The following is a 14,799-nucleotide window of genomic DNA, read 5'->3' on the forward strand; positions in this document are numbered from 1 at the left end:
ATGGGGTTGCCGCAAATGTTTTTCCTACGAGATTACATTACTAACTTAAATTTGTGCTGTATCGTTTTTTGTTTACTCCCAAGCAGTGATGGAGGAGCAATGAATATGATGAAGAATTTAATATAGAATTAAAAACTCCACACTCTACACATAAATCAGGTTACATTCGAACATGCATTCACTCGTGGTTCACTTTCCGGGCACAAAGTTGGTGGCATAGGCCCAAGCGTTGTTGTTCACTGGGTCAGCAAGGTGGTCAGCCAAGTTCTCCAATGGACCCTTCCCTGTAACAATGGCCTGAACAAAGAACCCAAACATCGAGAACATGGCGAGCCGTCCGTTCTTGATCTCCTTCACCTTCAGCTCTGCAAAGGCCTCAGGGTCCTCGGCCAGGCCCAAGGGGTCGAAGCTGCCACCGGGGTAGAGTGGGTCGGTCACCTCACCCAATGGGCCACCAGCAACACGGTAGCCCTCGACAGCACCCATGAGGATCACCTGAGCGGCCCAGATAGCCAAGATGCTCTGAGCATGCACGAGGCTTGGGTTGCCCAAGTAGTCAAGGCCACCCTCACTAAAGATTTGAGCACCAGCCTTGAACCACACGGCCTCGCCGAACTTGACGCCATTGCGAGAGAGGAGCTCTGGGAAGACACACCCCAGAGCACCGAGCATGGCCCACCTACAGTGGATTACCTCGAGCTCTCTGTTCTTGGCAAAGGTCTCGGGGTCGGCAGAGAGGCCGGCGGTGTCCCACCCGTAGTCACCGGGGAACTCTCCGGTGAGGTAGGATGGGGACTCCCCAGAGAACGGCCGAGGTACTTGACTCTATCGGGACCATACCACGGGCTCCCTGAGGACACTGAGGGCTTTCTCGCGCTCTTCCTCATGCTCACTCTACCGTTCCCATGGACAGCGCCTCCGAACTGGGATTGAGTGCTTACCGGCACAGCTTTGCCGGCGAATGAGGGGGAAGAGAGGGACATCGTTGCCATGGAATTGCTAAGCTAGGGTTGTAGAGATGAGCAACGGTTGTGGGGATTGAAGTGAAGTGAAGAGTTGGTGCTTTGAGGTGGTGTCTCATCCACCTTTTTATATGTGTTTGTAGTGGCATCAGTTTATCCCCCAGGATTTGAATCTCGTATTTGATTGGCTGGTTGATTGCTGATTTGGCAACTAGTGTGGGGCCTATGTTGTGTTCCACTCAAGATATGCTATCCTTTTCTATCTTGGAGAACTTGAATCCTATTGCTTCTGGGGATTTTTGGAGTTGGATGATGGACCCTCATCCAAGCCAAACAGGTTGTCACATAGAAAGAAAAGTGTATATAATAACAAATATTAAATAAAAAATGAGAAAAGGTACAGAATAAAACTGTTTATCTTCTAGAAAAATTTACTCGTATATTCCCTATAATTTATGATATTTAAAGTTTATTTAAATATTTTTATTATTATGTTCATATATATATAAATAAAGAGACAGAGAGAGAAAGATGCTAGGGTGAGCCCACTAGCTAACATAATAGTATAAGTCCAATGGTCCAGATTGAATCTGGGTTGATTTGACGGCCATGAGTGTTTGAATTTTATTTTTTTTTTTCTTCTACAAATCAAAATCACTTGAAATTTTAAGTGAATGTTCTTCTCATCAAGCCGCACCCAATAAAAATATAAAAAAAATAATTCAAAAAATTAAAAATGATCAAAATATCCTCGGAAATTTATAGGGGTATTTTGATCATTTTTCATATAAAATATTTTTTAATATTTTTCAAATATTCACCTTTTTTTTTTTTTTTTATCAATACACATCTAAAATTTTAAGTGATTTGGATTTGTAGAAAAAAAAATTAAAATTCAAACACTATCGGGCATCCGCGATTGTTAGATCGGCCCAGATTCAATTTGGGCCGTTGGACTTATTTTTTCTTTTGAGTCCATTAGCTCACAGAAGCCTTTTCCATATATATATATATATATATATATACCCTTTTTAAAAATGACTAAATTGCCTAATTTTGGGAACTTCATGATCTAAAACTATCACTTTTGGGAATAATTCATTTTTTACTTTCAAATATTCAAAATTTCAAATCCAAAATTAAGTTCTTTTCTAGTTTTTCATATATTTGAAAATCCATAATTAAGAATTAATTTTAGTTTCACATTTTCAATATTTGCAAAATTTCAAAAAGAACAACCTTGATCTTTCTAAGATGTAAAAATATATGAGCAAACTTTCTATGCTTCCCCTACAGCATAGAAGTTCTATCCTCCCTTTTATCCAACTGTCCGTTCTGAATAGAGGGCTAAGATTGCCCCAATTACAATGTCATGTCTCTACACTACTTTATTTTTAATTTTTTTTCTATAAACTATTTTGACACCAAATTTTAGATGTCCATTCCTCTATTAAACTCACACTAGAAAAAAATATAAAAAAACATATTTTCAATAAAATAAAATGATCAAAATGCCCTTGAAAGTTTCAAGGGGTATTTTGGTCATTATATTTTATCAAAAAATTATTTTTAATATTTTTTATAGGTGCACCCCAATGAGAAGATGACACATACTAAATTTCATATTCATACAATTTGTATTAAAAAAAACTAAAAATAAAATACTTTGAGACGTCGGATCTAAGATCAAACGGTGAGTGGCTCTCTTGATCAAAATTAGATGGCTGGATGGTAGGGGGAGGATAGAACTTCTATATTGTACCAAATTTTATATTCATACAATTTGTATTAAAAAAAACTAAAAATAAAATACTTTGAGACGTCGGATCTAAGATCGATCAAAGGGTGAGTGGCTCTCATGATCAAAATTAGATGGCTGGATGGTAGGGGGAGGATAGAAGTTCTATGTTGAAAGAGAAGCATAGAAACCTTTCCCAAAATATATTTGCAGTGTGATATTTTTACAGTTGTTCGAAAGTACCAGTATTAGAGTTGCATTTTTAAAACCATAAGCATTGATCTTGTAAACATTTAACTCCCTATACTGTACAATTTGTTGTTTGAAAGAGCAAAAGCATATATTTTATGTTTGACAATGGGAAAATTGGACCAAAATCCATTATTTTGAGCCTTACTACAATTGCACCTAAAATTTTCCCTATTACTACTTTGCCGATTTACATCCATTGTTACAAAATTTTGTCAACATTTCTTAAAGATGACCAAATTGCCCTTTTTGAGATTTTCAAGATCCAAAATTTATTTTTGCATGAGCTATGGTTGATTTTTTTGGATTTTCAAAATCCAAAAATTACAAAATAAAAAATCTACAATTTCGAAGCCTGAAATTTTTTTCCGAAATAAAAAATTGACAAATGAAACTCCACCAATAAAATGTGTAAAATCACTCCACAAATAATTTATATTAATTACCCAAAATAATAATTTGAATTCTTAGCCAATAAAAAAAAAAAAGGGTTAGCACAAACTTTTTTTAATGTTTTCTCTTTTCAAAAATCTGCAATTTACTCCCGTCAAAAATATGAAAACTCAATGCTCAAAATTGTCTATACATAATTTTGGACCTTTAAGGTCCGAAATAGTTTACAGATATTGAAGGTCCGAAATGTTTTATATTTATGTTCTCAAAGATCCAAAAATAGGCAAATTTCGGACTTGGAGGTTCGGATTTGTTTTTCTCAAAAATAGGGCAATTTTGGAAAAAAAAAAACATTCGGGCTCCTAAGAATGGGTATACATGAAAATATCCAAAATTACGAATGTCATAAGTGAAAATTTTAAGGTAAAATTGTAATAGCACTTAAAATAATGGATATATGTATAATTTTTCCTTTGTCAAAAAAAAGTAATAGTCTTTTGAAACACCAATATCTAGTACTTACAGTTGTTTTGGAATGACAATATCATACAAATGTTTTGGAGCACCAATATCTCGCTAAACAAAATTGATGCTCTCAGGAACCACTCTTGGTGTTTTTGATCAATGGAAGGAACCACTCTTGTTTTGACGTGTTGTTCTTATGAAAAGGCCCAATAGGAAGTTGTGCCTCCCACAATTTATGAAACCAAGTGCTTTCAAACACTTTAACAAAATTTATGAAAACGAGTGCTTTCATACATCTCAATGTTGAGATGCTTTTTTCAATATCAAAATAACTTTTTATTGTGGATTTTTCATGTGCACCGTAATTCTACATTTTAAAGTTGCAACCTCAGGTAAACTTTTTCCGAGTATAAGAAGGGCTTTGTAATCACTTCATATTTTGTAAAACTGTCATATGAAATCTGACTATACTTTGGGGGTTCAATTTGATTATTAGTTTAAACTTTAAATGATAATAGTAATCTGAACTCTAAACGTAGTTGAATCGAAACCAACTTAAACTTGTTGTCATGTATTTTTAATCTTGGTCATGATAAGTGGAAGTAAGATCCTTGCAACTCATTTGAGGAAGTCAGATAGTTCACTAAGGATTTAATTCCTAAAAAATGAGCATTTCTAATGGAGAACATTGGCCTGCTACTTGGAAGCACTTGTTTTATGGAAGTTACAGAGATATAAATTCATCAAACTTTTTTATAGGGATTTTGGGCGCTCCGCTATAGATATCAGATGGATGGGATGGCACGGAGATTCCAACAAAACCTTCACACTCAGTGAACACACTTTCCTTTGCTAGACATTGATTATTCAGGGTACAAATAGCATTATACCCAAGTTCGAACAGGAACAAATGGCTCCAGCAAAAAACTCCTTCATTTATTTTCCAAATGCACCAAAGACAACCATGAAAAATGGTGTATTGAAATGGGGGATTGTTTTTCCTTTCAGATAAAAAATTGCCCCCACATTCATATGAGAGCAGTTTTAATCTTCCAAGTCAATACCACGAAAACTAAATTTCCCATGTGCTTTGGCTCAACCCAAATCTACTGCGCTCTCTCAATCCATCCCTGCTTAAGATAAAATTATTTATATTTTCAAACATAATCCTAGTGAAATTTTTGATGAATTTGTGGCAAATTCAGCCAAAAGAAAACTTTTTATTATTCATAAATCAAAATAAAACATTCAAGTTGTAGAATTACCGCTATCATTTTCCATTATTTCCTAAACAAATGAAGGGTGGTAATTCATCTAGGATACATTTGGTTGGGGTGTAAATATTTTCCCAGTAAAAATATTTACATATGTAAATACTTTGCTGGAAAAACTTTTCCAAACTTTCTTTTCTTTATTTTTGTTAACACGTTTAAAAAGCATTGTGTAGTGAATTTCACATGTGAATAGTGAAGAGTGAATAGTGGGCGAGCGTGTAATAATAAAACCCGAAAAATGCTTTCCAATGAGTAAAGGAGTGTTTTTGTTTTCATACAAAGTGGACGAAAAATGCTTTCCAATGAGTAAAGGAGTGTTTTTGCTTTCATACAAAGTGGACGTTTTACCGTAGGTTTTGGTTTCACATGCTTTCTTCCCATACCAGACATATGTAAGGCGATTTTACCATCAAAATATTTCTCCTGGTATACTTTCAGACCAACGAAATGTGCCCCTATGTTGATATCTGCATATCTTATTCCATGCGTGAGGGACAGAGGTTGTTTCTCCTGGCTTGGTGTGAATCATGAGCCAGCCTAATCACATTGTTTAGGTTGGACTCAATAAAATGCCAGACTAATAACTATTTCCTCAAAGTAAAAAAAACGCAATTAATTAAGAAATAAATGATTAATTCTAGTACCATAATAAAAGTTTTTTTGTCAGGTTAAAATAATGGGCTCCTATGGTCATAAAAACTCCGATTCGATATCACTGTCTTCTCAATGGTTTGATTCGGTTGGGGAAAGTGGGCCTCACTGTCAAATTTTTAATCAATGAATTATATATCCTTATTTTCTCTCTTTTACCGTCTAACCAATTGATTGCATGGTGATATGCCATAGTACATGGTTATCACCGCCACCATGTTAATTACGTTACTTTTTCAAGAATAATAAAAATAATAAGTTTTTCTTTCTTACAGCAGATAAGTGGAATGGGATTAGAACCCTTGACATCTTGGTGTAGTTTCACCGAGCCGGAACTAAAATTCTTGGTTCGTTCCAAGCTGCTTCCTAATATAAAAAATTAGAGCAGATTTCTAATATCAGATGGAAATCAACCAAATTACCCTCATATCCTCATCCAAATTTATTGATTCTCAATCCGGTTCGGCAATTTTAAAAGAATGGTACATGTGAATCGGAAACGGATAAAGATAGTGGACCATTTTGCATTAAGTTTTAAGTAGATGTTGAAATCGATAATTAAAAACCGTATTTGTGTTCCCAAATATTTATTAGGGAAGATAAGAGATTTTTTACGGGGATAACTACTTTCCCATGTTTGTTGAGGAAAATCCCGGTTTAGGAGAATCGAAGGCTCACGCCACTTTACAAAACAGCGGTGTTTCATGAGAATGTTGCTTCAAACCTCGAAAGGTATGAAGCCAATAATCTATCTTGTGGAAAATATCTCTCTTGGAAAAAGATTTCCCATCAACCAACCCATCCAAACACATTAACTTTTCCTTTGCCAGGCTATTAAAAAGCCCTCAAGGCATGAGTTTCAATACCACCAGGGGCAATTTGTAATTTTGCCCCACTTTCCTATTTCTTTGTTTTTTTTTTTTTGGTATAAACTATGATGTAAAAATTTATTTACAATGAGATATTTTTACAATTAGATATTGGTGTTCGAAAATACCAGTATTTAAGATGCACTTTTAAAAGCATAAACATTGACCATGTAAACATTTAACTCCTCTATACAATACAATTTCCAGTCAAGAAGCAAATCATATATTTGCCAAAAAAAAAAAAAAAAGGTACTGCTTGTTTGAAACACCAATATTTAGTACTTGCTGATGTTTTGGAATAAAAAATATCATATGAACGTTTTGGAGCATCAATATCTCACTAAACAAAAAATAGGAAGTCGTCTCTCCCACAATTTATGAACACAAGTGCTTCAAGAGACAACAAAATTTATCAAAAGAAAAGGGGGAAGTGTTAAATTATGGATCTCAATATTTTAGGGATGATTCTTTAAAATCCCCATTCATTATTGAAATAGAAAGCGAAGCATAAAAAGAACTCTATAATCCCTTTATCTTTTGTAATATTGTTCATATGAAATCTGACTACACTTTGGGGGTTCAATTTGATTATTAGTTTAAAACTTTAAATGATAATAGTGGGAGTCTAAACTAGTCTGAAGTCTGAACCTAGTTGATTGGAAACCAACTTAACTTGTTGTAATGTATTTTGTATATTGGTCATGATAAGTGGGAGTAAGATCCCTGCAACTCATTTGAGGAAGTCTTAAGTATTTACTTCCTAAAAAATGAGCATTTCGAATGGTGAGAATTGGCCTGCTACTTAGAAGCACTTGTTCTCTTGGAAGTTCCAGGGATAAAAATTCATCAAATGTTGGAAAATCCATCAAAATTTTTGATAGGGATTTTGAGCAGAGGAACTGGCACACCCCTGTGGTCCGCTATTGACATCAGATGGATGGGATGACATGAAGATTCCGACAAAACCTTCACACTCAGTGAAGACACTTTCCTTTGCTAGACATGGATTATTCAGGTTGCAAGTAGTATTGTACCCGAGTTCGAACCAGAACAAATGGCTCCAACCAAAAAAACTCCTTTACTGATAAATTTTGTTTCCGAATGCACCAAAGACAACTATGAGATAAGGTGTATCCAAATGGAGGATTTTTTTTTTACTTTCAGATAAAAACTTGCCCCTACATTCATATGGGAGCAGTTTTAATCTTCCAAGTCACTACCATGAAAAAAAACTTTCCCATGTGCTTTGTCTCAACCGAAATCTACTGTGCTCTCTCAATTCATCCCTTCATAAATTAGAATTACTTATCTTTTAAAATATAATCGTGGTGAAGTTTTCAATGAATTTGCAACAAATTCAGCCAGCCAAAAGAAGACTAAGAAAAATATGGGAAAAAAAGGAAAATATTTGATTAATCAAAATCCAGATTAAACATCAGAAGCTCCCAAGAATCCTCCAAATTTACGTAATTACGTGGAATGATGCAAGACCATCACGACACGACCCACAACGCCATCACCCTTACAAACCCTTTTCACCGAAGAAAAAAAAAGAGAAAAGAAAAGAAGAATCACTTTCCGGGCACAAAGTTGGTGGCATAGGCCCAAGCGTTGTTGTTCACTGGGTCTGCAAGGTGGTCAGCCAGGTTCTCCAATGGACCCTTTCCAGTGACAATGGCCTGAACAAAGAACCCGAACATCGAGAACATGGCAAGCCGGCCGTTCTTGATCTCCTTGACCTTCAGCTCGGCAAAGGCCTCAGGGTCCTCAGCCAGGCCCAAGGGATCGAAGCTGCCACCGGGGTAGAGTGGGTCAGTCACCTCACCCAGGGGACCACCGGCCACACGGTAGCCCTCGACCGCGCCCATGAGGACCACTTGACAGGCCCAGATAGCCAAGATGCTCTGAGCGTGCACCAGGCTCGGGTTCCCCAAGTAGTCGAGTCCACCCTCACTGAAGATTTGAGCACCGGCCTTGAACCACACAGCCTCACCAAACTTGACGCCATTGCGAGAGAGTAGCTCTGGGAACACGCATCCCAAAGCACCGAGCATGGCCCACCTGCAGTGGATGACCTCGAGCTCTCTGTTCTTGGCGAAGGTCTCGGGGTCGGCCGAGAGGCCCGCAGTATCCCACCCGTAGTCACCGGGGAACTCCCCAGTAAGGTATGACGGGGGCTCCCCGGAGAACGGGCCGAGGTACTTGACTCTGTCGCGGCCGTACCATGGGCTTCCAGACACCGGGGCCCTGCTAGTACTCTTCCTCATGCTCACTCTTCCGTCGCCACGAACACCGATTCCGAATTCAGATTGGGTGCTGGCAGGCACCGCCTTGCCGGCGAATGCTGGGGAGGAGAGAGCCATCGTTGCCATGTCGTAGCCTTAACGTTGCTTAGAGAAAGGGGTTGGGTTGGGCTGTGCTGTGCTGTGTATAGAATGAGTGGTGCTGTGCCTTTGCTTAAATAGTTGAAGGCTGGAGTGGCTCCTTATCCTAGGAAATCTTAATCTCGCATCTCATTGGGTTAAGATTTTCCTGATCTCTCCAATACCATCCACGTGTCTACCCGATTTATCAGCTCACCACCGCCACCACTAAGAGATATTTCACTCTTGACGTGTTGGGACTGGCCGCTGGAACCAGTGGATGAATGGTTGAGATTTTTGCATACGAGGTTAAATATCTCAAGCTAATGGTCCTAACACCACAAAAATGAACTTTCGTATTATTTGACAAAGGCGATATATGCCGATTCATCTTACATTCCACCCCATTTACTCTCTCAACTAAAATCCCCAGTATTATTAATTTAAGGAGATCGAGAAAGATATTGTACGTAGAGTTAGAGCTCGGTGGACAAGTTGAATATGTGCAACTCGTTTTTATGTGATTGACGTACATCAATGTAGATGATGGACAAGTTTTATAAGACAGCTATGAGACCGGTTTTAGTTTATAAGGCACAATATTAGTGGAAAGATCAAAAAAGGTAAAGAATATGGCGAAAATGGCATAGCTGAAAGTAGTGAGAAAAGATAAGGGGATTTACGGTCTCACTGAGGGTATTCGTTCTTAATAGAGCATAATGGTGGACTAGGATGTAACCGACCCCAATTAGTTAAGAACCTCTTCACCCCATGGATTAACTTAAAAAAATATAATCCTAATTCGACCATATATGCACATAAAGTAATAACGTCTCAAGATTGAACAATTTTCAATGAGTAAAATTTAAGAAAACTATAGATTTTATTTATTTTTGTCTTTTGAGAATAATCGTATAGTAGTTCTTTGGTAGTTTCCAAAATTCAATTTGATAAAATCTCCCAAGTAGGTCTTCAGACCAAGGGAGTAGATACACACTATGCTCCATGCAAGCACAATATACGTGCTCATAGTATACTATGTATCGCCATTCAATGTATTTGGTCTCTCATTTCATGATGGAAAATAGTACAATGAAACCATTTACCTTTGGTACAAGGTGGTGACAATTAATCTTGACCACATGATGTGAAATTGGGTGGCTGCATTTATTTTATTGATCAAGCTCAAACTTTAAAAGAAATTTTTTTTAACGTTATGCACACTAAAGCTATCAAATTTCACATCGGATCGTTGTACATAATTGTGACCGCCTTTGTATCAAAAGTAAAATATGATAGCTTGGGTGTTTTATAAAGTTAAAAAAATTTATTTTGAAGTTTAAGCTTGGTTAATGAAATAAATGCCGCCACACAATTTCACATCCAATGGTCAAGATTAATTGTGACCATCTTGTACCAAATTATATACTTTCTTATTTTTATAGGTAGAAACAACCTTTGTTGCATTCCATTTCATGGATGGACGTTTGGTCTTGCACAGTTATTACTGTGCCCCTTAATACGTCTAAGTACTTTTCCATAAAAAAAAAAAGGAAAATTACATAAGTATTTGTCTTAGTTTCTATTATTACTAAATATTTTTCGTAATTATTGATATATCTGTTTTTTAGACTTCATAACAATTTTTTTAAAAAATACAAAACTGCCTATTTTTTAGTTTCAAAAACGTAAATAAGACCAATTTCAATTTTTGAAAAACCAAAAATTTTAAATTTTCGGTTCTTCAATAACTGAAAAATGTTTTATCTCTCTTGTGGCATATTCTCTCTCTACCTCTCTTGTGGCATTTTCTCTCTCTTGTGGCATATTCTCTCTCTACGTCTCTAAAGTCATGGTTATTGACAAAATCAAGGAGGAACAGCTGGTTTGAGCCCCTAAATTTAAGAAAAATATCAGGGATTATGAGATTAGAATATTAGAATAAATCTTGTGGCGTATTCTCTCTTTACCCTGTTTGTGGCATTTTCCTTCTCTTGTAGTGTATTCTCTCTATACCTCTATGAAGTCATGGTTATTTGATAAAATCAAGAGAACAACAAGTTTGGGCCCTACATCATAAGAGAATGGAAAGCTGATGATTCAGCATATGATGTCCTACCTTCAAGAAGAGATCTCTTGCTAATTCAAACTCTTCAAGCTATGAGAATATCCAAACCAAGCTAAATTCCTCTCTCAATACGTTGGGTGAAACTTACCCAAAAAAGAAGACGATGGGTGAAAGAGAGAAAGAGTTAAAAAAAAATCATTTTTACCCATGTAATATAAAAAGAGAATACACAGAGGACCTACAAAAGAGAAAAAATTTAGGTTCTTGAAGAATAAAATTTTCAATTCTAAAAACAACCGAAATTGGTTTGATTTTGGTTTTTGAAAAACTTAAAATTTGTAGTTTTGTCTTTTTTAAAAAAAAAATTTTGTTATGAAGTCCAAAAAATAAACATATCACTAACAACAGAAAGTATTTGACATTTTGATAATAACAAAAACTAAAGCAAACATTTACGTAAATTTCCCTAAAAAAATTTGGTACCAAGTACTAGCCAGCATTGAGGTCTTTGTTGAGCCTTATTCATTAGCTCTGCTTACGAGTTTCTCTCTTTACAAGAATATTTAATATCTCTATGCAAATTGGCTATTTCGTCCTAGAATTATGCCTGCCTTAATATTTTTAGCTAATAGAAAAGGTGAATTACAAAAAAAAACTGTTTCCAACCTGGATTCCTCTTAAAGAGAATGAATTACCACCTTTCATTTGTTCATGAAAGGATGGAAAATGATACTTTCCAGTACAATTTGAATGTATCATTTTGATTTATGAATAATAAAAATTGAGCACATATGCTCACTCAGGAGCATAGTTAACTTCTACTCCTTTAGTCAGACGACTTATTTGGGAGATTTTTTTTCATTATGAAAATTTGGCAATAACCTTAGAATTGCTAAATGACTATTTTAAAAATAAAAAAGTTTGTAATTTGATTTTTCTAACGTTTAAATCTCACCCTCTAAAGATGGATAGATTTTAAAATTAATCCTAGGTCAAGTTTTACCCCAGGGAGTAAATATACAGTATATTTATGAGCGAGTAGAATATCTTTTCGGCTAAAATTTTTTCAAAAGTTTTCGTCACCGACTCTCTCCCCTGGTTTTCATGAGTTTAAGGACCCTGTAGACCCCAAATCACATATATATTCATGTCAAACCCTTGAGTTCAGAGCTGTAGATAAAATATAGATCTGACCCTTGAAAACTTGAAACAGAGGGTCTGTTAGAAGGGTACGCAATGGACCTTTGAAGGTTCGAATTCATTGTTTCCATATGCATCATGATCGCCAATTCATTTTTTCCATATTCATCATTATTGCCAATCCAAAATCCGTCTCCAGAATGGATTTTGGAAGCGTGGACTCACTGCAATAAGTGCATCCTCAGACACACGCAAAGGCCTTCCATAAAATTTTGGCCCTTACCTTCATATAGTTTCTATTTTAAGTATGGAAAATATTTTTATAGGCTGCAGCCCTATCAAAATAAATAAGGCCTCACCTCAAAACTCATGGAAAATTTCAGTTATGGCATTGGAGGACCTTCAAATCTAACATCTCGACCTTGAACATTATAGTTGTGAAAAAAAAATTAGGATGTCAAACCCTAAAAATGTTGTATGTTAACCCATTATCTTGAGTGTAGACCACCACTATTCAAGTATTCATGGATCCGCAAGATCTGTAACATTTTTTTAGCTATAAACTTTACAATCGGTAGTAAAAATTGATATTAGAGCCGAGATTTCTATGGCCAAAGCGTTTTACGGACAAGGTTTCAAGGTAAGGCTTTACTCTTTTTTTCATTAGTCCTAACCCTAAGAATTGAGCCTAGGATGTAGCGTTGTAAATCATCAAGCACTAACCAGCCCGGGCTCTTTTCCTACACAAGGATTCAAATATTCATTCGAAATAAACCACTCATTTTCACTAAAGTTATCTGTTAAAAAGGGTTTGGCTAACCAATTAAGCGGGGGCTCTTTTCCCAAACGAGGATTCAAATATTCATTAGATATAAACCACTCATTTTCACTAATGTAATTTGTTAAAAAGGTTTTGGCCCATGGGCACACAAATGGACTTCAAAACATATGGTTCAATCTTGTTCTCTTGATGCACGCTCCAATCACGATACTTGAAGTTCACATGGAGCCACGATAAAAGAAGAAACAACAAAGAGAGATATGAATTTCAGTTCGAGCCACAGAAAATAAAAACAGAGAGAGAAGAAAAGAAAAATATAAGTTAGTTTTCAAGAACTGTACAACTCATCACTCCATGAAACACCATTTGCAATGGATAGAAGGGCATAGAGAGCCTCTCCTCCACCACCACCACCTATAGAAACACACCACCCACAACACCAACTCTTCACTTCACTTCACTTCCCAACTTTGCCGACCCTCTACATCCTTTTGTTCAGGCAACGCCATGGCAACGATGTCAAGGCGGTGCCAGTGAGCACCCAATCCGAGTTCGGAGTCGGTGTCCGTGGCGGCGATGGAAGAGTGAGCATGAGGAAGACTGCTAGCAAGGCCCCAGTATCTGGAAGTCCATGGTACGGCCCCGACAGAATCAAGTATCTCGGCCCGTTATCTGGGGAGGCCCCATCCTACCTCACAGGGGAGTTCCCCGGTGACTACGGGTGGGACACTGCCGGCCGACCCCGAGACCTTTGCCAAGAACAGAAAGCTTGAGGTTATCCACGGCAGGTGGGCCATGCCCGGTGCTTTGGGATGCATGTTCCCAAAGCACTCTCTTGCAATGGTGTCAAGTTCGGTGAGGCCGTGTGGTTCAAGGCCGGTGCTCAAATCTTCAGCTAGGGTGGACTTGACTACTTGAGGAACCCGAGCCTGGTGCATGCTCAGAGCATCTTGGCTATCTGGGCCACTCAAGTGATCCTCATGGGTGCGGTCGAGGGCTAACGTGTGGCCGGCGGTCCCTTAGGTGAGGTGACCGACCCACTCTACCCTGGTGGCAGCTTCGATCCCTTGGGCCTGGCCGAGGACCCTGAGGGCTTTGCCGAGCTGAAGGTGAAGGAGATCAAGAATGGCCGGCTTGCCATGTTCTCCATGTTCGGGTTCTTTGCTCAGGCCAGTGTCACTGGGAAGGTTCCATTGGAGAACCTGGCTGACCACCTTGCAGACCCAGTGAACAACAACGCTTGGGCCTATGCCACCAACTTTGTGCCCGGAAAGTGATTCGGGTTGTGTAGTGATGGTCTTGCATTTTTTTTCTTTCCTTTTTTGACCTTCCAATGAATTATGTAAATTTGGAGGATTCTTGAGAGCTTCTAACGTTTAACTTGGATTTTGGTTAGTAAGATATTTTATTTTTTACCATATTTTTTATATAGTCTTCTTTTGGCTGAAATTGTCACCAATTCATTGAAAATTTCACTAGGATTATGTTTGAAAGGATGAACAACTCTGGCTTAATAACGGATGAATTGAGAGGGCACAGTATTTTGGGCCAAAGCACATTGGAAAGTTATTTTTCATGGTATTGATCGGGAAAATTAAAACTGCTCCCATATGAATGTAGGGGCACTTTTCCTCTGCTCAAAATCCCTATAAAAAATTTTGATGGATTTCTATCTCTCGAACTTCCAAGAAAACAAGTGCTTCCAAGTAGCCCTCCATTCACCTCCCACTATTATCATTTAAAATCTTAAACTAATAATCAAATTGTATGGTCAGATTTCATACGACTGTTTTACAACAGATAAAAGGAATTACAAAGTTCTTCTTTTACTTTGCTTTCCATTTTA

General features: G+C 37.3%; 2 protein-coding genes and 1 pseudogene across 2 annotated transcripts; 1 reads left to right on the plus strand and 2 right to left on the minus strand.

The window, feature by feature from the left end:
- Positions 1–106: 106 nt before the first annotated feature.
- On the minus strand, positions 107–1,063 carry LOC18430079 (chlorophyll a-b binding protein of LHCII type 1). Its single transcript, XM_006840242.4, has one exon. The coding sequence runs from the start codon at positions 670–672 to the stop codon at positions 190–192; it is 483 nt and encodes a 160-aa protein (XP_006840305.2). The 5' UTR covers positions 673–1,063; the 3' UTR covers positions 107–189.
- Positions 1,064–7,989: 6,926 nt separating this feature from the next.
- On the minus strand, positions 7,990–9,030 carry LOC18430078 (chlorophyll a-b binding protein 21, chloroplastic). Its single transcript, XM_006840241.4, has one exon. It carries the CDS (start codon positions 8,971–8,973, stop codon positions 8,173–8,175), a length of 801 nt encoding a protein of 266 aa, XP_006840304.2. The 5' UTR covers positions 8,974–9,030; the 3' UTR covers positions 7,990–8,172.
- Positions 9,031–13,288: 4,258 nt separating this feature from the next.
- Positions 13,289–14,269, plus strand: LOC18430077 (chlorophyll a-b binding protein of LHCII type I, chloroplastic-like; annotated as a pseudogene).
- Positions 14,270–14,799: the final 530 nt, after the last annotated feature.

The sequence above is a fragment of the Amborella trichopoda genome, chromosome 2 (genome assembly GCF_054954075.1).
Source record: "Amborella trichopoda isolate Santa Cruz 75 chromosome 2, AtrichopodaSantaCruz75HAP2 v2.0, whole genome shotgun sequence".
NCBI classification, from domain to species: domain Eukaryota; kingdom Viridiplantae; phylum Streptophyta; class Magnoliopsida; order Amborellales; family Amborellaceae; genus Amborella; species Amborella trichopoda.

What these genes read in the sequence shown, in the direction of transcription:
- LOC18430079 (XM_006840242.4), bottom strand. Translation starts at nt 672, where the DNA reads ATGCTCGGTGCTCTGGGGTGTGTCTTCCCAGAGCTCCTCTCTCGCAAT.
- LOC18430078 (XM_006840241.4), bottom strand. Translation starts at nt 8,973, where the DNA reads ATGGCAACGATGGCTCTCTCCTCCCCAGCATTCGCCGGCAAGGCGGTG.